Genomic DNA, 27196 nt, shown 5'->3' on the forward strand with positions numbered 1-27196 from the left:
GAAAATGGCTACTTTGTTCAGATCAACGTATGTTTGCAAGCAGAATTTTTTTCACTCGTACAATCAAATAAATATTTAAAAAGAAATAGAATAACAGATGAACATTTTTTGTTATTATTTTTTTTTATGAAAACCCCAAACATGAGAGGTATTAGAACCTATAGGGCATGAGTTGGAGGTTGAGAAGACAAAAGATATTTGTTGACATTATGAAGGAAGGTTGTTCCAAAAAAACGGAAGTTGAATGAATAAACCAGGAAGATGAAAAGTTGTTCTGTGAGTTTGAAGTTGGACAGTAAATGGATGTTGGTTGGTGGCGGCACGTGTTCGGATTGTTCTGAAAGAGAGAGCGGGAATTATAGAAGCAAATTCAGAAGAACAGTGCCCATGAAAGTATCTGTAGAAAAGGCATGCAGCATTAATGACTCATCTCTAACTCTGTCAGAGATGAGTCATTAATTAGTCTAACTGCCCTCTTCTGAATGGAATCTAGAAGCCTGAGAGAGGTTTTGAGGGCACCACCCCAGATGTGAGAACAATATTCCATGGTAGGGCGGATTTGCGATTTGTACAGAGTGAACAGCTGTTTGGAAGAAAAGTAACGTCGAGAGCGAAAACCAAGTTTTTTAGATGCAGAGGAAGCAATATTTGTAATGCGCTTGTGCCAAGAGGGATTAGAAGTCAGGGTAATCCCCAAAAGAGATTATATCATCTTGCCAAAGATAAGCATAGGAGCAGAAGAATCCTTTTTGTGAGATATAAGACAGGACTGAGTTTTAGAAGGATTGAAATCAACTAAGTTGTCTTTGCCCCACTGGAGAATTACCTGGAGATCGACATTTAAGGAATTGATTGCGGATATTCGAGAAGTTAAAGCTGATTGAGCAGGGCAAAGTTTCTCAAACTGGAAAGTGGAATGCATAGGATATGGATAGGATTTCCGATCAATGAAAGAAGGTGATTAGTATACAAGAGGAAAAGAATGGAGGGAAAGAACTGAACCTTGGGGGACACCAGCATTAGTAATGAAGTTAGAAGAGAGCCATTTACCATCACCCTCCGTGAGCGGTCAGAGAGAAAACTGGATAACCAATTACAAAAAAAAAAAAAAAAAAAAAAAAAAAAACAGTTGGCAAACCATAAGATGGAAGTTTGTTTAGAAGATCTTTATGCCAAACACGATCGAAAGCCTTTGAGATGTCAAGAGCAACTGCTTGTGTTTCACTGAACTTTTCCATTTAATTGTTACCCATTTATGTTGTCCATAAATGGGTAACAATTAATGGGTAACATAAGCCAGAATATCACCTGTGGATCGACACTGACGGAATCCATACTGGCGATCGTTGATCAGAATGAAGGTTTCTAGATAGTTTAAGAGTTGATGGTTAAATGATTTCTCCATTACTTTAGAAAGAGTAGAAATAATTGGATGGGAGGGATATGTCACCCTTTTTGGAACTGGCTGGATATGAGCAAATTTCCAAGTAGAAGAAAAAGCACCTTTGGAATAAGAAAGCGAATAAAAGTGGCATAGAACAGGAGTAAGTTCAGGAGCCAGGTTTTGAGAACAAGTGTAGAAATACCATCAGGACCTGGAGCTCCATCGAGAAATACCATCAGTATATAATCTTCATTATGTATTGAGATTGGCGTCAAATTTGCAACCAAATTTTGAACAATTGTTTAAAAATATCCAGTCTCAATCAGCTCATCTCATTAAATGTTAAATTTTGCCCAGTAAATATTATTGTGTATTGTACTTAATAATGAGCATTTAAAAGCAAAAGTAAAGTGTTTTTTAAAACAAAAGTGAAGTATTTCAAACAGAAACAAAAGTAAAGTATTTAAAAAAAAACAAAAAGATAAATCACTGACATAGATTTGTTGCACATAAAAGTGCTGGGAATTTGCATTTTTTTTATATATAGCTTGAAAAGGAAAAACGGTAACATGAAAATAGAAACTTCTTTTACGAGTAACAAGATATAGAAAATGTGACACAATTTTTTCTTGAATCATTCTGTGCAGCCCGCGAAACAAATCTAACTTTGAATGCGGCCCCCGTACGGGAAAAGGTTGAACACCACTGGTCTACCCAAACGGAACACCAGTGCTAAATAGTTTTAAGTTTTACAGACACGTAATACATATTGTACAATAGGCATGTTGCAGTGCTGGATTAAAGCTGCTAAAATGACACCTTCCCCTCCTATTATAATATCTTATAATAATCCCTTCCTAACCCATTATAATCGCTTATATCTGAGTATTTTTTGGCTTCTTTAAGGTTGAGGAGCCAGGGTTATTGCCAATATAGTTTCTCTCTCTCTTTAATTTAGCAGGGTACTATCACCCACCGTATCTCAATGTATCTAATGACATTTTTTTTAAAATGTTTACTAATGTGCTTCTTACCTCTTCTTCACTCATAACAATAAGCTTTACCACAGCAATGTTGATGTTGTTTCCAATGGAAGGATCCTTATAGATTAACGATACCTAGAAGAAATTTCGAACAATAAATAAGTTTTATTAGCGTGCTACCCACGTGGGGAAGGAGAGGAATAGGGAGATAAATATTCTTTTCGAAATAAGCAATGTATTTTTATCCCCTACCACTGAATCTAATTTCTGCTCATGCACCTGGTTACAAGACATCTGTATTTGTAAGATTGGGCAGGAGAAGGATGCGGGGAGAGATCAAGGGAAATACAGGAACGCATTTTAGGGGAAATAAATCCTCCGAAGTTTAGAAAGCAATTTTAAATTTTTGTCACCCGAATCAAATTTCGGTGTACGCCCATATACACATTATACAAACTTAATTTATGCAACCAGTACTAACAACTTTTCCTGCAATAAGCATTTCCCATTACACCATCTGTACAGCACACCTATGGTTATGGAATAAATGCATTAAGAACGCGATTTAAATTTCAAATAGCGATTTAAGCGAACACAGAAAAAACAAGGAGCATTGGATATTGTAAACTGGCTGCGATGCTTAAAATTACCAAGGAGGTATTAGTAGTAGCAAACTAATCTTGTAATTTATTGGTATATTAACTCAGGCACTCTCTAACCTACAAGACCTAATGAATATTTATGACACGTAAGTCAATCTACGGGACTTTGATCTCCAGATAAGGATATCCCTACTTCGTCTGGTCCTTGTCCCCAGCAGGTTCGGCGCTTAAGGCGTGTTTCACCTTTAGCAGCAATTATCTAAATTTAGAGAACGCGAAAACATTTTTTATGTTTCAACCGAAAGACGTTTAAAAAGCACATTACGAATCATCGGTGGAATCTTTCAGTTAAATGAACTCTATTAATTTAAAGCATATTTTGATAACATGCTTCAATGCTACACATCTTTACACCTTTGAACAAAAGAATCTAACCTATGTAAAGTTAGAGAACAGAGCAACAACTTTTTATAGGGCATGGCGAAACCTGAATTATAAAACATTCTTAAAACCTTCTCTCTGCTACTGAATCTCATTCACAAATTACATTAAGCTTGAAGAGTAAGCGAACTTAGTTCAATATCATATTGGTTTTACTTCTAGTTAAGTTTGCTGAAATGATTAAAATTGTTTAATTGTGAGTACTTACCGTAGACATTAAAGTTAAAACGTAATGGCGAAGGTTATCCCCATGATAACGAGCCATTTTGCTATCGGCTACCACCAAAACTTCTAGATGAAGTTCTCGAGATACGGATCGTCTTGCCCTCGAATGTAAGAAGTTGATATTATTTCCAGCGTTGTTGAAATGCATCCATGATCGTGCTTTGTTCTCGAGTTCATGGGTGGAGTCTATTTGAGGAAAGAAGAATGTCTTGAAGAGACGTTTATAAACATGAAAGTGTGCAATTATAAAAGAAAAAAAAAGTTCATCGATATACAAGAACGAATATTTTCATTCAAATTAGTATGCTTTCCCTAGAGATATCTGGGCATTAGACCTTATGAGACCATTATACAGTGATAGACATAGGAGTATTTCAGAGCTCATCTGTAGGGGGTTCGGGGAACTCATTGATCCAATGTTGGATTCCAAAATGCGTTTAGGGAGAAATTAAAATTAAGATACTTGCCGAAAACTTTCACAAGTAAACAAAAAATAAAATGATTAAATATCATATGAACCCATTTTTTAAGTAACATTTTAATCTTCGAGGAAATAAAGATTACAAAGTAATCTTTTATACTATATACACAAGCTGATCATTTAATTCGTGGGATGGCAGCCCCCTTGTACAACCACTTAAGTTTCACTGAATTTCCGGACGGCAGAAAAGTATGTGTGTACAAATGTATAGTATAGTATTTATATTTCTCTAAGTCATTCAAGTAGAGTTTACGTCAGAGAGAGTGACTTCAAGATTCAGGCTTTAGGTAAGCTGCATTTGGAGCCAACTTAGCAAACGAAAACTGTTTCATTTTCATAATATTGCTTCATAATTTTAATAATTTGTGAAGCAATATTATGAAATAGTTAATTAAGAAATTTTGTTATTAATATTTAAGGCGCAACATGGCCATAGTAGCTGTGCGCCAAAAAAACCAAACAAAAAAAAACAACCTAATTTCAACAATAATCAGTAATTATTTAACTAATTAATTAGTAACCAATAATTGTTAATCAATTAATTAATTTTCAGATTGTTAATATAGTCTGACAACCAGATTTGACTCATTGGGAATTGTGCGAATAAAATCTCTACAAACTCACTGTAGCTAGTTACGGTTGTTGTAGGATTTTAGGAGCAACTGAGGCCATATTGTTCTGTGTATATTGTCTGTAAATTGTGTTCTGAGGTCAATTTTCTGTTTGCTGGACTATAAACTGCGATTTCAGGGAGAAAAGACCATGCTATCCTCGTCTGAGACCGACTAACTCAGCCACGTTGTGAAAAAGGCTCCTAGTAACAGAATTTCTTGAAGATTGTCTACACAAACATTGAACACATTTTCAGCTTTGAAAATTCTTGTCAAATGGTGTTTTGACACTATTTGACAAGAATCATTTCAGTGGCTATTTCACAAGAAAGAACCCCCCCCCCCTTTTTCGAAAATAGTAATTGGTAAAAACTACGAATGATTGAAAAAAATTATATATATAAACATGCGTCCTATAAACGATGAAGCAGCTATCGATAAATGGCATGCACATTCCACAACCCAGAAATTGGCAGCCTGACACCTGGACCTTGAAAATATATTCGGCTTTAAGGTGAAGTGAATTGCAAAGGTATCTTAAATGAAAACACCAATGATAATTGGAAGGACTGGAATACCGGTTTACTATGGGATGAACTAAATACACACTTCGTGCGAAAAAAAAAGTGCAACAATGGCCTGTGTCATTGTTAAGTTTGAATGACGTTATTTTAACAATGTAATTAGTCTTATAGTACTCATTAGAGTCTAATTTAAGATGTCTATTGCTTCCACCAAGGTCTTGGGTTGAAGTTACCTTCGTAACACGACTTATGACTCACCGAGAAACACTGCAGGGAATGGATGGGGCGGGAGGGAATTCCGATTAAACACAGATAGCAGCATAACCTTGTAGCTTACTGCAACTGGCGTCGTGTTCAAAAAGAACTCGTTCGAAAGTTATAAATTGGTTTGTGTTTACTTTAATGAACTACTCTCTCTCTCTCTCTCTCTCTCTCTCTCACACACACACACACACACACACACGGGATATTCCATAAAACGAACCCGGAAAGAGGAAATTTAATGGTCTATAATGAACTGTAATTATTCTCATGTGAGAAGCCTGGTCTAACCGTGGCCCAAAAGACCTTGCCGTCTATGTTTTTAAAGACGTCTTTTATGCTGCTGGAATATATAACAGCAACAGTAAAGTGGAATAATTACTTAAACTAGTCTAATTTATGCACGTGGCTCTATTTTATTAAATACAACAATCGCCGCTTCAAGAACAACGTGATATCATTTTTCGACATTTGTTTAATGATATATCGAATTGTCTGTACCCCTCAAATAATAATCAGATGTAACCAAATCCAATAAATAAACCTTATGGTGAGAGTAACATAAATTGCAATAATGCACGGGGTATCAGAAAAGGAGTTTGTATACATGAAATCTGTTGACGTCTATTCATCCACACATCTTTGTTTGTCTGAAGGTATTTCCAGTTCATTGATGGAACCGAACCAGATACTCTTGAAAGCTGCGTGGAATACTGTGTTCAAATATGGAGATCTCATCTGAAAAAAAGACATTGAGCTTCTTTACAGGTTCCAAGGATGAGAAACTTGAATGGTGAGATCGGCAAAAGGATGATCGTGCGAGGAAAGACTCCGATTTTGTGGGCTACAGAGTTTGGCGACCAGGCACCTCAGAGGTGACCCGGTTGAGGTTTATAAGGCTCCGAGAGAATTAGTAAAATGATTGAAGGTGAATTTTCACTGTATAACCAGGGCTGAATTGAGGGTATACGCCGTATACCCTCTGTATTTCTTAAGGTGAATAGTGTATACCTTCTGGTTTTTTAAAGATGTATATCTTACAAATATAATAGAAATACCTGTTTTGCTAAAATAAATCCAGGAAGGGCGATGGAAAGGGAGCATTAAGTTAAAGATAGTAAATATTAAGATTGGATATTTAGTTTAATGTAAATAAGGTAATAATGTAAATCTTTCATATTGTGAAGTTTTACTTCATAACTGCGTTGTCACTATTGCAACACCAGGGTACCTGCCCACCCATCGAAGAGAAGCTAACAAGCTTTGAAACGGTGCCGTCTGGGTGGTGGTATCCGCTGAGAAAAAATAACAATAGTCTTCTCCACTGGTGAAGTGTTATTTTTTCGAGGTAGTACAATACCATGGCAACTCGTTGTGAAGGCAGTCACAATATGAGATATAACCAAAACGATGCCAATTTAATTAATTAGTTTAACTACTTTGGTAGCTAGCTATGTTAAAATGATGCATTTTCATTAACCTACATAAGGTAAATAAGGTTAAAGTTTGAAGAAACTGGATTTGAGGATAGGAAAGTTATAGACATATGTTAAATAGCGGCTAAATGGAAACAAGTAATTTCGAGTAATATAGAGAGCAAACAGAGATAGTGGTTAGCACTAGGGAAGGGGTGCCATTTGAGAACAGGCGTGAAAGGGTTGCTGGGGGAAAGAACAACAGGACCGTGAAATGGGATTACGAAGCGCCTCTTTTGAAATTAGTGGACATCCAGTGTTCGCGTCAAAAGAAACGGAGTCAGGGTGGCTGATATTTTGATAAGTTGGCCATATTTAGTAGAGAAGGTGTGAACACGAAACGGAGTGAGTGTTTTGGAGGTGACCGGTAAACATGAAAAGGTCATACTGGCGTGTGAAAAAAAAAAATAAGAAATTTCTAGAGAAGGGTTGGTTTGTGCGCTAGGGAAACAGCTGTGGTCTGATATTTTAGTAAATAGGAAGAAATGAAAAATTAAGCAGAGTATGAGGATTGGTTGTGAGTCCTTGAGGGAGGCGTTTCAAATTTGAGGGAAAAAGAAAAGTTCGGGGGGAGAAAAGGGAGCAAGTGTCCACTCTGTAACTTCTCTGTAGTCTAAGGGGAGAAAGTCGTGAGTTTGCGGGTTGAAGTAGATTTTGTTTTTGGTGATCAGAGTTCATATCTCGTGGTAGCAAGATGAAGAAAAAGAAAGCCTGGTCTGGCATCGAGGGCAGCGATAGGCAGTGGTTAAGTTTAATGTAAACATACAAGAAAGAAAGCCTTGTCCGGCATCGGAGGGCAGTGATAGTCAGTGAATCGGTGGTTAAGTTTAAAGATAAGTGAGCCAAGAAGAGAAAGAAAGCCTGGTCCGGGATCGGAGGAGCGTGATAGGGCATTCGGCATCCCTAGCAACGAAATCGCAAGATGTACCTCCGAAGTTTTGTCGTGTAAGAACTACACTCTTGTCTAGGTTCCGGCCCGTTGAGAAATAGCCAGTTGTGTAAATATGCCAGCCAAGAATTGGAAGAAAGCCTGTCCGCCACTAAGGAAGCCTGAGCACAAGGAAATTGGAAGTAGCGGCCATTTCGGAACGTAAGTCTGTTCCTGTGTTTTTTTTTTTTTTTTTTTTTTAATTGAACCCCGAACTCATGGGGACTCATAATCTAAACTCTGTAAGAAATTGATTGATAGTTCTTTCTAACGAAAATTAAATTTGAAATAGGCAAGCTAGTTACTAATGTTGAGATAATCTGTTATGAATGGTAATGTTTTTTTTTTTTTTTTTTTTTTTTTTAAGGAGCATTAGCAACTAAGGCCATATCGCTCAGGGAATATGCGGTGGTCATTCCCTTGACCTTTCCGCATCCTCCGTATTTGGTGGTCACGGGCTCGAACCCCGGTCTAATCAAGAAGCGTGTGCTATGCACTGCTGCTCCTGCCCACCTGGCTACAGAGGTGCCCTGTTAATGATTATGAAAAATGTAAGGGACAGGGGTAATAAAAGGAAAGTAATAGTATAACAGAATTAGTAAAGAAATTATATTTATATGGGTAGTACGGTAAGGATATGTTAACCTATATCATTAAATTAGACCAGGTGCCAACACAAGATAACACACCAGATGAGGAGTAAAGAGGAAGAAATTTTATTAATAGAGAAACCTCATAAGTAAATAGGGATGACTAAGATAACTAGAGAGTAATTAAGGTAAAATGAGTGATTTGTAGTAAATATTACTGATGTAAAAGGATACCAGTTGTAATACTCTTCATTAGCATTAGTAGAGGCATACGATGCAAGAAAGCAGGCTTATGCAGCATCAGCCAAAAAAAAACAAAAAAAAAAAAAAAAACCCACTTCACCCCTCCGTTCGATCCAAATACCTGTAAAGCTCAGCCTTAAATTTATTTAGGTTATCAACTTCCACAACAAAACCTGGAAGTCTGTTCTACCAATCAACTACCCGCTGCTAAAGGTAAACTTCCGCACATCTATCCTACAACTTTCATTCCTCAATTTGAATTTATGCCCCCTCAGGCGATTATTCTGAGCACGAGGCAGAATCCCACCAGCATTGAGCATGCTCAAACCATTCAAGGCTTTATACACCTCAATAAGATTACCTCGCAGGTGCCCAGTCTTCACACACCTGTAATCTGCAAATTTCTTCGTAAGAGCAACTCTTCGTTCCATTCACTAATCTTGTTGCCCTTCTCTGTACTTGTTCCAACAGCTCTACCTCCTTCTTAAAATGAGGCCTCTAGACCTGTATACAGTACTCACGGTGTGTCCTAACCATCGCCGTATACAAGGGATAATCACCTCCTTATCCCTGCTAAAAAAAATCCTGTATATCATTGACAAGACACCATGAGCTACTCTTGCAGACCGTGTGCACTGCTCAGAAAGCTTCATATATGCCTGCACAATTACCCCCAGGTCCTTTTCATTCTCTACCACTGTCAGTGTAGTACCACAGAGTTGATACGTTACTCTGGGGTTACTGCTTCACATATGAAAATACTTTACATTTGTCAATCTTAAACTTCATTTATCACCTCTCAGCAACATCTGCTCAACTTTTCTAGATCCTATTACAGCAGCGTACTGTCATTAGTGTTCTTAACAACCCTGCCAACCTTCGTATCGTCTACAAATTTGGACATTAAGCGTGATATACCATCATCAATATCATTTATAAATACTGAAAACAACAATGGAGCCAACACTGAACCCTGAGGGATTCCACTAATAACATTAGTCCACGAAGAGCAGTGTCCATAAAACCCCCTCTGTCTTCTCCCACTTAACCAACCCTTTATCCATAGCAGAAATTTGCCTCCAGTTTCTGCCACACTGCTCCAATTTCTGCAGCAGTCTTCCACGGGCAACAGTATCAAAAGTCTTTCTAAGATCCAAATATATGATATCAAAGATCCAAATATATGATATCCTGCATCCAGTTCCTTTGTAACCAAATCATAATATCCAATCAAATTGGTCAGACAAGACTTTCCCTTAACAAAACCATGCTGTGTCCTAGCTATAACTGAAGTCTCGTCTAGATGATCATGCAGTGCTTCTTTAACCAGTGCCTCCATTAATTTCCCTGGAACAGAAGTTAAACCAACAGGTCTGTAATTACCTGTGTCCCCCTTTAATCCTCCTTTGTGAATTGGGGTCACATTTGCACATCTCCAGTCCATGGGTACCTCCCCCGAGTCCAAGGAAGCTCTCATAATTATGGCTAAGGGTTTGCTTACCTCCTTTGCTACCTCCTTTTAATATAACTGGATAGATCCCATCCACCCCGGGAGCCTTTTTTATGTTTATCTTCAACAATTTCTCCCCCACTTTCCTCCCAGTTATTACAAAATCATCTAGCTCACTGCCAGAATTTAATTCATCTCTGGCATTCCCCTCCCGAATGTAGATGCGAAATACTCAGTTTGTTAGCCACCTGAGCGGGATCATCAACACTTGAACCATCAATATCCAGTGGACCAATCTGATTCATCCCTTTCCTTCTAGAGTTTCCATAGCTAAGAACTCTTTGCTGGTTTTCTTTGCATCCTTTGCCGGCCTAACCTCCTTTGTGACTTGGTTATACACTAGCTTATATCTATCATAGGCTTCCGTGCCACCCATTAATTTATATTTATCACATGCATTTTTATTCTCCGTCACATGTCTCATTAGTTCATCTGACATCCATTTAGGCCTAAACCTTGAACAATATTTCTTAGTTGGTATGTAAATCCTAGTAGCTTCCAAGATTAATTCTTTGAATGCTTCCCATTTTGAATTTGCTGTTGGTAACATCATCAGTTTGTCCCACCGTATAGAATTTAAATACTGTCTCAGTCCATCGTAGTCGCCTTTACGGAAGCAATAACCCTTCCCTTTACCCCTAATGGTAGTTACCTCTTTGAGTAAATCCCACTTCAGCACACTGTGATCACTGCCACCTAGTGGTTCATTTATCTGCAGATTCTTAATGCATGAAGAATCACTGCTGATAATCAAATCAAGAGTATTACTCCCTCTAGTTGCCGCCCGAACATGCTGATGTAGAAAATAATCATCCAATAAATCCATAAAAGACTTGCTAGTGTGTGAGTGACCAACCCACAAATTCTAGTCAATATCTGGGAAATTAAAATCCCCCATTATATGACTCTCTGATTTACTGGCCCACTATTTCCCTGTACAGTTTCTTATTATACTCATCAGAGTCATTAGGCCTATAGCACACTCCTACTCTCAATTTTGATCTCCCAGTGCTTATGTCACACCAACCTGACTCGACACTGCACTGTCCAGCGATGTTGACTGGCTGCACATCCTTGGATTTTATGTGTTTCTTAACTAATAGCATAAACCCTCCTCTCTTCCTATCCTCTATCTTTCCTGTACACATTGTACTTCCCAAATTCCAATTCTGCACTTTTTATATCTGTGTGACACCACGTCTCTGATATCCCAACAATATCTGCCTTCGATGTTTTGACCAAATTCAAATTAATTTACCAAACTCCTGGCATTGGTGTACACGCAAGTATATATGTACCTGTTCGTATTCTTAGCTACCCTAACACAACCCATGTGTTTACGTGTACCGCAATGACTCCCAGCAGTCTCTGAAATCCCCTGCATCTTGTTTTTCAGGCTACTGCTCATTCCAATAGAAGCAGTGCAAAAATCACTTTCACCTCTGCTAGCGGCTACTGTTAATCTATTAGTCCGTGTATCCCCCCCCCAAGCTAGCAGTTTTCCGACCCACCTAACACTGACTCGATAGCATCAGCAAATATTCTCGCACCCTTTCTATTTAAGTGTTAAAACCAAGACATCTAACACAGTAATAAGTGTTGAAATGAGTTTTACTGATGCAAGTGATAAAAATTAGTAAATTGCAGAGAATGAAGTAGTCATTGATGATTCATAATAACAGGATACAACTGATATTAATAATTTGTAAATTGAGCATAGTTGGAGAGAGATTTATTTTTAATTTTTTATTTAAAACGTGAACAGTAGAAGGACTGTTCAGTGATGGTGAAGAGGTGACCGCCACTGTTCCATTCGCTGCTAAGATGATCCACAGTTTCTAGTCTTTTTGCAGTGGAATTCGAGTAGAAGTCTGCTCTTCAACTTCCTCCATAGGCTCCTCCATAATAGCTTCAGATATTGTGCCGATGTGGCGACAGGAGGCATGTCATTACTGCTTCTTGTGTGTGCTTCAAGTAGAAGTTGTAAATGACGGCTTTGGCAGCAATGAATAGGAAGTTGCTTTGATGTGTGCTGTCTGTTCAGAGTGAAGCAGGTACCAGTGGTCCTCCGGAGTGTGGGCGTGGTTGCAGGCAAGCTTTGCTGCATCCAAAGCGTATTTGACCAGTTCCTTGTTCACAGGGCACGCCAGGTATGTGTGTTCCAGGGTACCTGGAGTGGCACGTAACTCGAACATTTGTAGCTTGACTGGGGTGGGAAGGATGTTGTGCCACAGTCTCCACTGGATGTCTGCGTCCGATTTGGAACATTTCGTCCTGTACGGAAGGTTCCACTGAAAGTTAGATGGTGGCTTGTAATGAGTGGAGAGGGGTACAGAGACAGCTTGGCAGGTGGATGACGGGAAAATCTTGGCTGTAGATAGTGTGTTGTACTGTAGTATGGTTCATATATATATATATATATATATATATATATATATATATATATATATATATATATATATATATATATATATATATATAGAAATTGATATGCATATATGTAGTTTTTTTTGTAAATGTTGTATATAATGTTCATTAATAGTTTGTAATTTTTTGTAAATAAATGTGTCGTTAATGTTCTGCTAACACCCGCTTTACACAACCTAGAATCTAGAATTTTCTGTGAATTGCAGTCAGATTTGTGTTTGTGGGGTGGGATTGTAACTTCAGTAGAGTGAAGTCAAAACAAACAAAACAGCAACAAAAAAACAAGTAATAACACTTTTTATCTTCCCCCCCCACAACTGAAATATGGCGTATACCCTCTGGAATTGATTAATATGCACAGTATACTCTCTGCTTTTCGTAACGTTCATAGAGTATATCTTCTGCTAATTTTACGACTGCAGCACTGGGTATAACTACCCAACCCTTCGTCTGGTGGCTAAACCCACCACCCATTTTTACTTTCCCCCCGTAACATGGGCTTCCTGTTCCAGAGGTCCCCTACCGTCGCCCCTCTCCAACCAGGCGGGCTCATTTGCTATAGCCCCCTCTTTTCTCTTCCCCTTTTATCCCGCTTCTGTCTGTCTATCTGCTCCTATTTCCTTTCCAGTAATTTTTTGGTTTGTCCCATCAGAGCTATTCTCTCCTATGATCTGGGCCCGCCTTCTCTGGGCGGTGACGGAAACTGAGGATTGGTGGCTCTCTACGGACTCCCAGGCTATGTAACCAGAAGAACAACACAATCTACACTAATACCTCAAAAAACTCACTAACACACACCCTGGCCTTATATAGAGTATTTTATTCTACACAGAGTAATAATGCGGAGTTGGGAGAAATATCCGGAGCTGCCAGACAAACACACTATGTCGCTATGTTATAAAGAATTGGCTAATAATTTGAAATCCGTTATAATGAGAATGGATTTCAATATTTCAACGGGTAGAGCAGGATGTGTGGTACCGTTCCAATTATAGGTGGGCGCTTACCCTTTGTGGGAGCTTGCCCTTCTCTCCGAAATGACACCCAAGTCGTTTCGGAGAGAAAGACACCTTAGAGGGTTCTTGTGCGGACCTAGTTTATCTGGACTTGCTGCTAACAGTGTTTGTGGTCTGCAAAGATGTACCTCATTTATTATAAAGAATTCCAGAATTAGGAATTTGTTATAAAGAATTCAAATTACTGGAGTTGAGGTTTGGATTAGATTGTAGGAAGTTTTCTTTTAGCCAGCGAATCGTTGATTGCTGAAACAAGTTGCCTATGCAGGTAGTTGGCTGACAGTTTGAATAACTTCAAAGGCCAACTGAATAGCAGTTACCTGTGTGATGAGGAAAGAATCTAATTTGTATTTTCTTATCTACTCGGTTTTTTTCCCCCAGTGGAACAAAAGCATTGTGGCTTCCTTGCGCTATATGGCGAATACTGTTACTAGGGATTTGTTTCACCAGTATTTTTGAAATTCAATACTATATTATTATTATTATATTTATTTATTTATCCACAAAAAGCCAATCATCCTGGGATGGCTAATGTGCCAGGAAGGTATTTTATTTACAATCTGAGGTGCGAGGTATCAGATAATTAAATAGATAAATAAATTTCTATTTATGCTCCGGGACGACCACACGGTGAGAGGAGTTCACAATATATAGAGAATACAAGTAGTATCGTATTTAGCAGTCATGGGGTACAACCGGTTACATGTAGAGTACATGCGGGCTCGACCCGAGAAAATTTACACATTTTACGTATAAAAGGTTGAAGTAATATACAAATTTTGAAAATTGATGTGCAATGTCCGTTCATATTTTCCATAAAGGGGAACAGTTTCAAGTCTAGGAAAGCCTTATCGTCAATGAAACTCTTTCCACCACCAAACTGTCTTAATTCGCTAAATAAATTCATCATCCAACTTTAGTGGTTGGATGATGTTTAGTAGCTCCCTTCTTGGGACTATTGGTTGGTTGGTTGTTTGTTGTAGGGTTTTAGGCGCATCAGTGACTTAGACCATAATGCCATAATTTTACAAACAAAAAAAAAAAAAAAAAAAATCCATAATATTAGCGAAATTTGACTTCAAGGATAAATCTTAAATTGAGGCACTGCATAACTTTTAGCTAGACCTATTTTATCTTCAGGAACATCTTTATTTTTGCAAACGATCATTACTTTCTCACAAAGAATTAGACCATCCTATAAAATGCCTTCTAGGTTTTTGTCTTCTAAAATTTACTTTGCTGTAAATTTTCTTATTGCTGGACAATGAGTGCAAGCGTGTTGAAGGACTTGTAAAGACGAAGCTGACTGAAGCGCCTTGAGTTTCGTTTCAATATAAAATAAATAAATTTTTCTGTTTATATTCCGGGACAACCAAACGGTCAGAGGAGTTCACAAGATAGACAGAATACAAGAAACAGCACCGTATTCAGCAGTCACGGGCTTGAACCCCGGTCACTCAAGGCATGTGTACTTATGCACCCGCGCGCCTGACTACTAGGCTAAGGACGCCTTATATGATGTTTAGAGTAATCTAAGAAATGAACCAGTTATGAATTACATCGCAACGACACCTCAGGCCGTATTTTACAAGACCTTGACCATGAAGGTAGACGAAGTCATGGCTGAAATAGGTTGACAATATTTTGTACTGATGTGACAGATATTGCAGCAATAATAAAAGCAACATTAATACTTCACGAGAAATATCAGCATCTAGCCAGAGATGCTAATAAATATTTCGGTTGAAGTATCGATGCCACACGTGTCGCATATATTCTGAATTTATTAATTCGTGATATCGTACACCTAAAGACCTCACAGAATATAGTATAAATTGTCAAATAGTATGATTTTATTCTAATGATGTTTCAGTCAGTATTTTATAATGCTGCTTTTTCTCAGAACTTGTGTTTATCACAAAATGTCTGCGAAGAGATATAATTCAGATTTTACAACAAATATCATCATACAACAAGAAGGCTATCTATTAAGAAAGCTGTACGGCCGAAGGCAAGGCCGGTCAGAGCTCGTACGGGAAAAATTAATTTGTCATCCTTGAAGCTAGTAATTAGGTGCAGGTTACCAGCGCAGTGTTCCGAACTGGACCTAGTTTTCTGTAGTAATACACTGTAAAGAAAAGCCGTGTCAATGAGTAATCGCTTGTCACATCAAGTATCGTTGTGTGAAAGATGAGTTCAGCATCTGTCTCTCAAGCTGGTCCATATCTCCTGTTTCCGCAGTCCATCATTCTCTTCAGTTTACAACACCAACGAAGTATACACTGTAACTTATATCCTATTTCCTTTCATGGTCATTTTTTGAACTAAAATTGATGAAGAAAAGTAGTTGGTATATACAATTTACGAGTATGTATTGAGCTTGGCTTATTTTATTTGGCATTATTATTGAGAATACAGGGTTAATCATTATTAGCTTCTTATGAGGCTATTAACTATTCAGTTCCTATGCCATGTTTTAAACATCGAAAGTTCTTGATGCTGACCTGCTCAGATTTCATCAAGACTAACTCAGCCACGGAGCGAAAAAAGCCCATAAAAGTTCCTCGCGTCATTGACGGGATTCGAACCAGAACCCATCCACCCGGTTTGGAGAGGACAGTTACTGTAGCTATTGTGTTACTTGCGAGGACATGAGATCGTTCCTGAGTCTAATAATGATCTTATTAACATCCCCAACGGTATAGTGTGCGCGCGCACCCCATTTTTAGAATAATATAATAATACCTTCCTATCCTGATGCCTCACCTTTGCTTAGTTTCAATAGTATTTTCCATGTACTCTTCTCCACATTGATATATCAGTTAATCTACTGCATTCTGACTCGTAATGGTCTTTCAAATGTAAAGATCGTTGCGAAGTATCTGTTCAACTCCTTTACCACTTTTGCTGGGGTTTCTATGACGTTTTCAGTTCGATTAAGATTAAATAATAAAAAAAAAAAAAAAGTCAACTTTACCGACAAAAATTCGAAAATTTAAGTCAACTTAAGATTCAAAAAATAATCATACAAATTTGTATATAATCAACCTTTATCTGAAATGGAGTACGAGTCGCTCCTAAAATATACATTAGCCATTCAAAAGGCAAAGTACGGCTCAGAAAACACATTTGGGCGTGTATTTTGTATATGTTACACCAGCACTACTGATCGACCTACGATAAAATAAAGGATATTCACTTATTACCCTTTCCGTTTAAACTTACAATCTGGTATATGGTGAAAAAAAAAATAATAACTGAACGGTTTCAGTTACCAGTTCTTGATGCGAATTATTGTCGAATTGCTAATCACATCTCTTTCTCTATGCTTGCTTGCATAAGGAATTAAATATCACTGGTAATTTATAAAGCACTTCTAAATGCACCTGTTTATATTTTACTTTTTTTTCTGAAATTAATTCAACTATTGTATATTCAAAATAGTAGAAGTAAGTAGTTTGAGAAAAAAAAGTAAAAATTCTTATAACTGAAATGTAAAATGGTTCAATGGACAAAAATGATTTTAATCTCGACTCAGTCTCCACTGAAGACATTGAGAATCATATTGTAGTTTTAAATGTTTTTCACCAACCTTACTACATAAGGTTGGTGAAAAACATTTAAAACTACAATATGAACATACCCAACCTCAGAGGCCTGTTTGAAGAAGCATTGAGAATCTTTCGTTCAATTCAAGAATTTTTTTTAAAAAAGTGAAGAAAATATTAATGATTGAAAGACTGATTACTACATTTTGATTTAATCAATCAGTCTAATATAAATTACCGTGTTCAAGTATAATAATTAGTTTCCATTAAAATTCATTCATAGCTTTATTAATTTTGCTTAATTAGTATACAGGGTGTCTCAAAAATATTGGTACAAACGTTTATGGGAGGTAGGTAACATCTAAAGGAATGTGAATCGCATAGGAACTCATAACCGGAAACGTCACCGTAAGTCGGTAGACGGCGCGGTAGTCGCCGCGCGAAGAGCATGCATCGATATACGAACTGTGAGCTGGCAGATATGCACCTAATGTATGGATTAGCAGAGGGCAATGGACGAGCCGCTCAACGAATTTATGAAGAACGCTTCCCAGACAGACATGTACCACCGTTTGTTTGCGCGTGTGCATCAAACTTTGTGCGATTATGGGTCATTTAGAGGTAACAGGAGTAGTGCGGGCAGACCACGTTCAACGCGAACTCCCGCCATGGAATAAAGTGTGTTGAATGCCGTCCAGAATAATCCTACTACCAGCACACGTGCCGTTGCCTCTGCCTTAGGAGTGTCTCGTTGCAGTGTACAGCGTGTCTGGCACGGCGATTCCTTACACCCCTTTCATCTCCAAAGGGATCAGTTACTTCTCCCCAAGATCATCCTGCACGTGTGGCTTTTGCGCAGTGGTTTCTCCATGAAAGTGTTCAAGACTTGAATTTTCCAGCCTATGTTTTGTTCACGGATGAGGCTTATTTCACTCGGGAAGGCTTATTCAATCAGCACAATGCTCAAGCGTGGGCTCACGACAACCCACACGGTGTGCGCCTCCATGCGGCACAACATCGCTTCGCAATAAATGTGTGGGCAGGTATTGTCGGTGACTGCTTAGTCGGCCCATACCTGTTACCATTCCGCATGAACTCCGCTAAATATCAGATCTTTCTTGAAAAAGTTCTACCAGGGTTACTTGACGATGTTCCAGCAAATGTGAGACGCAACATTTGGTTTCAACATGACGGGGCGCCTGCCGATTATGGAAGGTGTGTTCGTGACTATTTTGAACAGGCGTTTTGGGCGTCGATGGATTGGCCATGGTGGACCCGTTGCCTGGCCCCCACGCTCACCTGATTTATCGAGCCTTGATTTCTTTCTGTGGGGGGGGCCTCAAATCTATCGTGTATGAATCCTGTGGAGACGGAAATGGATCTCGTGGCGAGACTCGTCTGCGCTGCTGCTACTGTCAAAGAAACTCCAGGTGTGTTCGACCGTGTCCGCCAATCCATGCTGCGTCGGTGTCACGTATGCATCGCATCTCATGGTGGAACCTTCGAGCATCTGTTGTAACATCATGAAATGCATCCATCTCGTACTCCATTGTTAATATTATGTCAAATAAATGTTTGCCATTAATTGCTGTCTTGTGTCATTTCTGCTTCTTGTGCCTCTGCTACTACTTTCCCGTGACGTTTCCGGTTATGGGTTCCTATGCGATTCACATTCCTTTAGATGTTACCTCCCCCCCCTAAACGTTTGTACCAATATTTTTGAGACACCTGTATACACTATTAATGCATTATATTCATAATTTCAAATAATAACGTAGTTTTATGAAAATCAATCAGAGTTACCGATGCATTGAAAAATTAAAGAATTAATTAATGGGGATTAGAATCGATTACACATCAAAACGATATTTCATTTGGTATCTCAGAAGAATATTGGACCGATCAGCTAGCAATAGTTAGTGGTTCTGTTATGTCTTTGGAAATTTATTTGGCACGTTTGCTACTAGGTTGTGATGTACCGCATGGCTCTGCATGACTTAACATCTTTGTCTGAAAACTATATCAATAAAAGGTGCAAAAATCTTCCTAATGTTTACTTGCCGTACACTGCTCGACAAAATTAACAGAACACGTAGAAAAAGTGGTGGTGTATCTCGTGCAGCTTGCGATGAAGCGGCACAAAATTTGGTATGGTGGTGTGCCATAGAATAACGATGAAATTGAGACAGCGAGAAACTTCGGAGACTATGTAGGAGTTGTATAAGAATTACCAAAGAGGTGACATTACAGAAGTAGATATAAGATGCTCAAAAATGTGGTGACATGACATCTGTACGGCTTATGATCCTCGCCAACGGCTAAACAAGCCCGACAGCGACAAACTATGCTCGATATAAGGGTGTCGACAAGGTTCTGTGACAACAAATTCCATTCTTCCACCAGTGCAGATCTTAGCTCACCAAGTGACCGAGCAGTTGGCTGTCGGTGTGCAATGCAACGCCCAAGGGCATCACACACACACACACACACACACACACACACACACACACACACACACACACACACACACACACACACACACACACACACACACAATCGGATCGTGTCTTGTGATCGTGCTGGCCACGGCAGTCGTTGGATATCTTCAGTTTTAAGATATTTCTCCACCACTTGAAATTTATGTGCAGTGGCGTTGTAGTAATTATGAAAAGAAAATCTGGGCCACCCGCACTCCTAAAAAAGTCTAATTGGGGGTTTAGGATCTGTTACGGTACCCCTATCAAAAACATGAAAAAGGGTGCAGCCGTTGATCATTATTTCGTCCCACACAAGAACACCGCCTCCATAAGTGTCCCTCTCTCTCTGATGTTGGAGGGATGATATTGCATTCCTCGTTGTCTCCAGATGAAATAACTTCTAGAGTGCGTTTGTAGGCTAAAATGGGACTCACAGAACAGAACCCCATGTGTCAGGGATCCTCATCCTCAGGTATACCTCAAGGTAGAGTACTTTAAACCTCACAGCAACATCAAGAAATCTGCTCAAATCAAGCTATGCTCTCCAGATCCGAATGCAGTGGATATTCGCTTCAAGGAGGACTCTCACAAGCATCTGTAAATTATTATTATTCATAAAAGATGATGCCCAAATCGTTGTTCCTCTTTACCTGCAACTATGCTAATGTGGCATGGAAAATTCAAAAACGAAGTGTAGAGTAAACCAAGAGACAGTTACAATACAGAACACAACAGGAAGCACAAAGCATGTATAGAGACGTCGATCTGATAGGGCTTAGTTATGAAGCAGAAATATGGTCAGGAGCTCTTCAAACCACATACAGAAAACTTCTCTTCCTCAAATACCGGATAGTCCGACGGTTGAACCACGAATTTGGATGCCCTCACTCACGATATCCAGAGATCAAATGCACTGAAACCATAAGGTAAAACCATTTAACCTATTAATAAAGCAAGCAAAGACCGCCCTTTTTCCATTAAGCATTCTGCTTGTCGGGTTTAAGATAGATCATCTTTCTCTTGGTGTTTCTGTATTTCTTTTGCCTGTTGGTCTCCAGTTCTTTAATATTTTTCCCACTGTCATTCTCCATATATGTTTTTCCCTGTTATATATCCGTTTGTTATAATAAATTGTATTTTTAACAATTTAATAATTTCCTCTCAAATCGCTTAATGTTTTATTAAGTATTTTCCTTAATTTATTTATTTACATATAACACGTTTCTCACAAACAGGGCACACAGACCCTAAATAAAGGTGAACGCTAGAAGTTACAGAAAATATAAAACAGTAATAATCAATACAAAACTAGAATTAAAATATATACAAAATTTACAGTAAGAAAAGAGTAAGGAGCAAATTCTTATAGATAGATGATTTAAAAGTAAAATCAATATTGTAATTATTCAATCCTGAAGAAAACGAAACAAGAGGACTACCAAGTAAGTGATGAGTACGAGGAACAGGCAGTGAGAAATTAATTTTATAATGAGAATTCAAACGGGGTATAATCTTTTAATTTCTATAGTTCCCTTTGTTTTATTTTTCTGTTTTATCTATCTCAGCTGCAAACGTTTTTACAGGTTTTACTATAGTTTTTTTATATTTTAACTTTCACATTTTGATTAATGTTTGGATTTCCCCAAATCAAGAGACTTTAAACGGTTCGTTTTCGTGGGCTATTTCCATTAAGAGATAGCTACAATTTTAACCACTGTTATTCCGCAATATTACCACTATAAGAGCATCACCTTCCAGAACCTATACCGTTCCCTTGCATAACTCCTCTCGGTGATCGGTATGTCTAGGCAAGTAAGAGAAAGGAGATGACGTCATAACAGACCGATTCACCTCCAATTGGCCAATCAGAGAGACCCATTGACCTATCCAAATCTTCAAAATTCAATTCTCTTGTAATTATATATCTGGATTTTAAACCCTCGAGTCAAAAAAAAAAAAAAAAAAAAAAACCGAATCTGAAAAAAAATCCGAAAGAGTAGAACACGCCTATCGTAAAAGGGCATTCTATCAAAAGAAAAGTTAAAGACGCTATGTATATAAGAAAAGTTAAAGATAACGGGTCCATATGGATGTAAGTCCATATCCCCCCCCCCGTTATCCATTTTTAACTGATCTTTCGAGGGTAGGATTGGTTACTGGATTTCTCTATATAACCGATTGGGAGCGTCAATCTCTCTCTCTTATGTCATCGGTCTTCTCTTACTTACCTGGATATTTAATCTAGACCAAACGAGAGGAATTGTACATGAGATCAAGGGACTGGTATGGATTCCAGAATGTGATGCTCTATACAAAGATAATTAATATCTATACAGAGATAATTAATATCAGTTGAATAACAGTGGTTTAACAATTGTCTCTTAATTATATTACATTCTACTCGCTTTTAATGCTTGTTTTCCTGCTTCTTGAATTATTTTTAAACTGTTTATTTGTATTCCTAGATTTCATTATTTACGATTGAGACATGAAATTTTCCATGCATTGTAAAACAACAGGCTAGGAAAGCACATTGGTGTCCTGCCTATGATATTTAGGACCTTCACAACTAAAGAAAAAGATGTTATTATCTCTTTGTATAAGAGATGATAAGACGGCATTTACAATATTGTGTTCAAGTCTGGAGGCCAAGCGTGAAACAAGATAGAATTTTTAGAAAGATTCACAGGAAGGGAAACTAGATTGGTGAGGAATACTAATCAATGTTCATATAAAGACCGAGTTAAAAGTGCGGATGCGAAGCTTGCAACTAGACATCTTATGGGGTATCCCTGATAGAGGTATGTTAGACCCTGAAGGGAATCAGTAAAATGAACGAGAGAGAGAGAGATTTTCATTGGCAGAAGAGAGAAGAACCAGGGGACACAAAAGTTTGTGGTTTAATATAATAGAAATACTTTAATAGAAGGCTGGATATCCTGAATTTAATTTCGGATAGACAGTATGTTGCAGATCACTGAAATGAACTGTTTGATACGGTGGTTGAGATTGATATTTGGTTAAGTTCAAAGCAGAATTAGATAGTCAGTATTTGTATTATAATAGCGATCATTTAAGTCATAATTCTAATACTATAATTTTTCATTTTATCATTGTTCTAACCGATTTAGAGGAAAGTGGTATAATTACGATTTTAAATTCTTAAAAACAGTACCATGGAAATATCTGGTATAAAAGCATTAGCAGAAACTGCAGCTTTAGCTTCGTATGCAAGAGTGTATCGGATTGAGGAGTGGGAGAGTGGAATGAGTGTAGATGAAGGAGAGAGGAGGGTTAACTTAATTTCTCTATTTTAGTTAGAGTATATAAATTTTATAGAGAATTTCGGGAAGTCCTATACAAATATGATATAATATACGAGAAAAGCAGCACAACTATGAGCTTTGAAAACTTTGGATAAAAAATTATCTCGGACACAAAATTTTTTTTATGGATGCAAATATGAGATATGTTATCTTTAGAAATGTGGTCACTGTTGAAAGGAGCTTACGTGAAACAACAGATTTAGTTGTAGATAATTCTCGTTTTACTTTTATGGAGTTAACAATGCGATGATGCTACTCGTTCTTCATTTCGTATGCTTTTTTCCCCTTGGGTTGAGGGGTTTTTTAAATTGTTATTCGGAAATGGTTCTGTTTGATGATTGGATACAATGATTCGTTTGGATGCAGTTTGTATAGTTATACTGTACTATTTAGCCCTTTTATTATTAGGAAAACGGTATTACGTATGGAAGATATACATTTTAAGCAATCTCATTACTAAAACATTAATATTGTATAGTGATGATTTAGACATCTCAGTGCTTTTGTTTAGATATCTTGAATAGTTCACGACCATTCCAAGAGGAGAAGAAACTAAGTGGCTGAATAATATCTAGAACCTCGATTTGAGAGGGGTCAGAATTGAACTTTTTATGACTCAACTAATTTTGGATGGAAAGACCAGCAAATGAACTGGAGAGCTTCAGTCACTCTGGAATGAACAGTGCCAAACTTCGTTATTGACAAACAAGCTTGTATCCTCCGAATCTAAATTCTAATGGCTGTTACTTCGAAATGAGCTGAGTTAGTTTTATAAGATTTTAGGAACCCTAACTCATATTTCTAACGACAGTTGCAGAACAGTTATCTTTCTCAATTATACTTAAGATTAAAGAGAGCTAATTGTGAATATAAGAAGGAAGAAGTAAATTATTTTCAAATTCCATGTCTCATGAGGGAAAAAAGCGGTAAAGAACAGACTCTTGAGTACTGCACCATTGCTTGACAACAGAGCCATCTACTATCAGTAGAAACTGGCTATCGGATTGCAAAAAAGCAGAAAGTAGACCACACATTTGGAGCTTCTGTAGAAGGCCTTAATGCCACACCCAATCGAAAGCTTTAGAAATGCCAGGAGCAGCTGCTTAAGTTTTTTCATTTTTTTTTCCATGAAATCTTTCCACAGATGAATGAAGTAAGTGAAAAAGTCTTCTGTGGATCCAGAGCTTTCCATATTTGCGATAATTAATCAAGATGAAAAAAAGTTTCTAGATGTGAGAATTAGCAGCTAACGGGTTTTTCCATTACTGTACATTCTGGTTGAAGAAATGTGACTAAATTTCCATGTGACTTAACACCAAAATGAAGAGAAGCGACAGAAAACAGGAGTTAACGCTCGTGCAGGGGTTAAGAAATGAATTCTGTTTCACGGTAACTAAAGTAAATCTGTTAATGTTTATGCAGTGATTTGCATTTGGATACTGTTTAGATGAGAGAGAGAGAGAGAGAGAGAGAGAAATTAGTTGTATATAGAATTTTAAAGATCGCGTTATCCACCTTGGGGATTATCGTTAACAAAATTTATAGCTAGTGTCATTCGTAACTCCAATATCTGTACGGTTTCTGTGCTGTTTTCTGTCACACCAGTTCCTATAAAGTCACGTACTCGTTCGAATATCCCATCGTCTCGGTGCATTGAGAACAGAGTGGAGACAGTTATTGACCTGCGTGACACCCTATTAACCACATCAATGAAGTAGGTTCTGAATCATTCATATTCTATAGCGGCACCTTCCGACAAACTTTCCTTAACCTAGAAATAATCACCCGTGTCATAGGACTTTATAAACCACACGTGCGCCGGTGTTTTAACGAATACTCATTGTACCGGTACACGCGGCTCATTATGTCACCCGGTCTTTCTCTCTCTATGCAGGTCAGGAGAAAAATTATTACTATAAAAACTGCTAGGACTGAATACCTGATTGACCTCCGTCATATCAAACCCTCCCTAGGTCGTACCGTTTCCATTGCGAGTTCTCTGGGCTGGAAAGGGGCGAGACAGGTTCTAACAGGAAGAAGTAGAAAGCTCAATGTGTCTGGAACAACTGTATCTGTGATATGCCGGACACCCAAGTGCTAATTAACAAAAGAACAAACGCCCACAACTCGCTGCTGGAAAGGCATATAAATTATGTTCAAGGGCGTTGTCTCCAACTGATATCTTGGGAGGCGGGATGGGGAGGGAAAAGAGGACATGCAATGGTTACATTGTAATCTAACGCCCACTCAAGTAGTCTGAAGAACAGTCCGGAAGTAGTCCTCACTATATCAGTTAAAATATTCCCCCTTCCGCTCTTCTTTTCTGCTTTATCCTCCTTCAATTCCCCTCTCTCGTCTCTTCTTCTACCTCTAATGTCTGGCAGACCGACTTCCGCGTTCTCACGATGCATACATCCATCCGTCAAGGACATCGCCAATGCTTAAGTCTAATACCTATCCCAGTTGGCCGCGCTATGTGACGATTAGAAGCAGCAACAGGTGCACGAGAGGTTCATGAATATTATGAATTACAGCTGGATTACCTTATTTGATAACTTAAGACCGTTTGGGCGGATATGATATAAAATATTTTCTCAACACTCCCACTAATGCAGCTTTCACTGAATATTGTTTTGAAATATTTATAAAAAAATGTTTTCTGGTACGCTGAACGAATTAGTATAATCCTCAGTCAGTATAATTTTCCCTCGCGAACATGCTAGAACTTTCACTGTACGCAGTTTCCAATCTAGCGATGTTGGAAGCGCACTCCCCGTAACTATTTTCTTCCAGCGTCTCTTACGTCAGTTGCGCTCTATAACGAAAACCTGATGTACGTCATTTATAGAACTGTGATTTTTTTTTTTTTTTTTGAAATATTAAACTGTTTCGTTGCTGAACTCTTATTTGCTAGTAGGGCTTAACAACATGGCCTGGTGGAGAATATTTTCTGATGCTATCGAGGCAGTATTAGGTGGATCGGAAAATTGCTAGCTTAGGGGGATTCACAGACTAAAAGGTTAAAAGTAGCCGCAGGCAGAGATGAAGGTGATTCTTGCACTACTTCTATTAGAATAAGCAGCGGCCTGGAGCGAGGGGTGCTGGGGGTTTCAGGGACTAATGGCAGTCATCGTAAAACAGGTGGGTGTATGGGATGTGTTAGGGTAACTAAAACAAGAATAGGTGCATGTATATACCAATGCTAGAAGTATAGTAAATAAATTTTATGAATTTGAAGTGTTGGTAAAGACATCAAAGGCGGGTATTGTTGGGATATCAGAGACGTGGTGTCACACTGATATTATGAATGCAGAATTCGAATTTGGGGAGTACAATGTGTAAAGAAAGGATAGACAGGATAGGAAGGGAGGAGGTGTTATGCTGTTAATTAAGAAAAACAAAATCAAAAGAAGTGCACCCAGTTGATATAGATGAACAATGCACTGTTGAGTCAGTTTGGTGTGACATAAGCACTGCGAAAGCAAAAATAAGAATAGGAGTGTGTGTTATACTCCTAATGACTCGAATGAATACAATGAACAATTGTACAGAGAAATAGAGTGGGCTAGTGAATCAGAATGTTTTATAATGGGGGATTTTAACTTCACAGATATTGACAGGAACCTGTGGGTTGGTCACTCGCACACTAGTCAAACTTTTGTGGATTTATTGGATGACTGTTTTCTGCGGCAGCATGTTCGAGAGGCAACCAGAGAGAGTAATACTCTTGATCTGGTTATCAGCAGTGATCATTCGTGTATTAAGAACTTGCAGATAAAGGAACCACTAGGTGGCAGTGATCACAGTGTACTGATGTGGGATTTACTTAAAGATATAATTACCATCACGGGTAAAGGAAAGGGATTTTGCTTCCGTAAAGGTGACTGCAGTGGTCTCAGACAGTTTTTAAATTCTGTACAGTGGGATCAACTGATGATGTTACCAACAGCAAATTCTAAGTGAGAAGCATTCAAGGAATCAATCGTGGATGCTACTAAAAGTTTCATACCTATTAAGAAATATTGTTCAAGGTTTAGGCCTAAATGGTTATCAAATGAACTAATGAGACTCGTGGCAGAGAAGAAAAATGCATGGGATGGATATAAATTATCAGGCGACACAGAAGCCTATGGTAGATATAAGC

General features: G+C 38.2%; 1 protein-coding gene across 1 annotated transcript in view; it reads right to left on the bottom strand.

The window, feature by feature from the left end:
- The window catches only part of LOC150088919 (A disintegrin and metalloproteinase with thrombospondin motifs 9-like), a 440936-nt gene that overhangs the window by 175251 nt on the left and 238489 nt on the right, over window positions 1–27196 (bottom strand). The window contains exons 4-5 of the mRNA XM_090370359.1: window positions 3619–3821; window positions 2419–2502 (exon numbers count right to left, since the gene is read on the bottom strand). Coding sequence (XP_090226485.1) covers window positions 2419–2502; window positions 3619–3821 — 287 coding nt within the window. The remainder of the gene's footprint in view (window positions 1–2418; window positions 2503–3618; window positions 3822–27196) is intronic.

Source organism: Mastigoproctus giganteus, chromosome 3, assembly GCF_048544385.1.
Source record: "Mastigoproctus giganteus isolate SK-2022 chromosome 3, ASM4854438v1, whole genome shotgun sequence".
Classification (NCBI taxonomy): Eukaryota; Metazoa; Arthropoda; class Arachnida; order Uropygi; family Thelyphonidae; genus Mastigoproctus; species Mastigoproctus giganteus.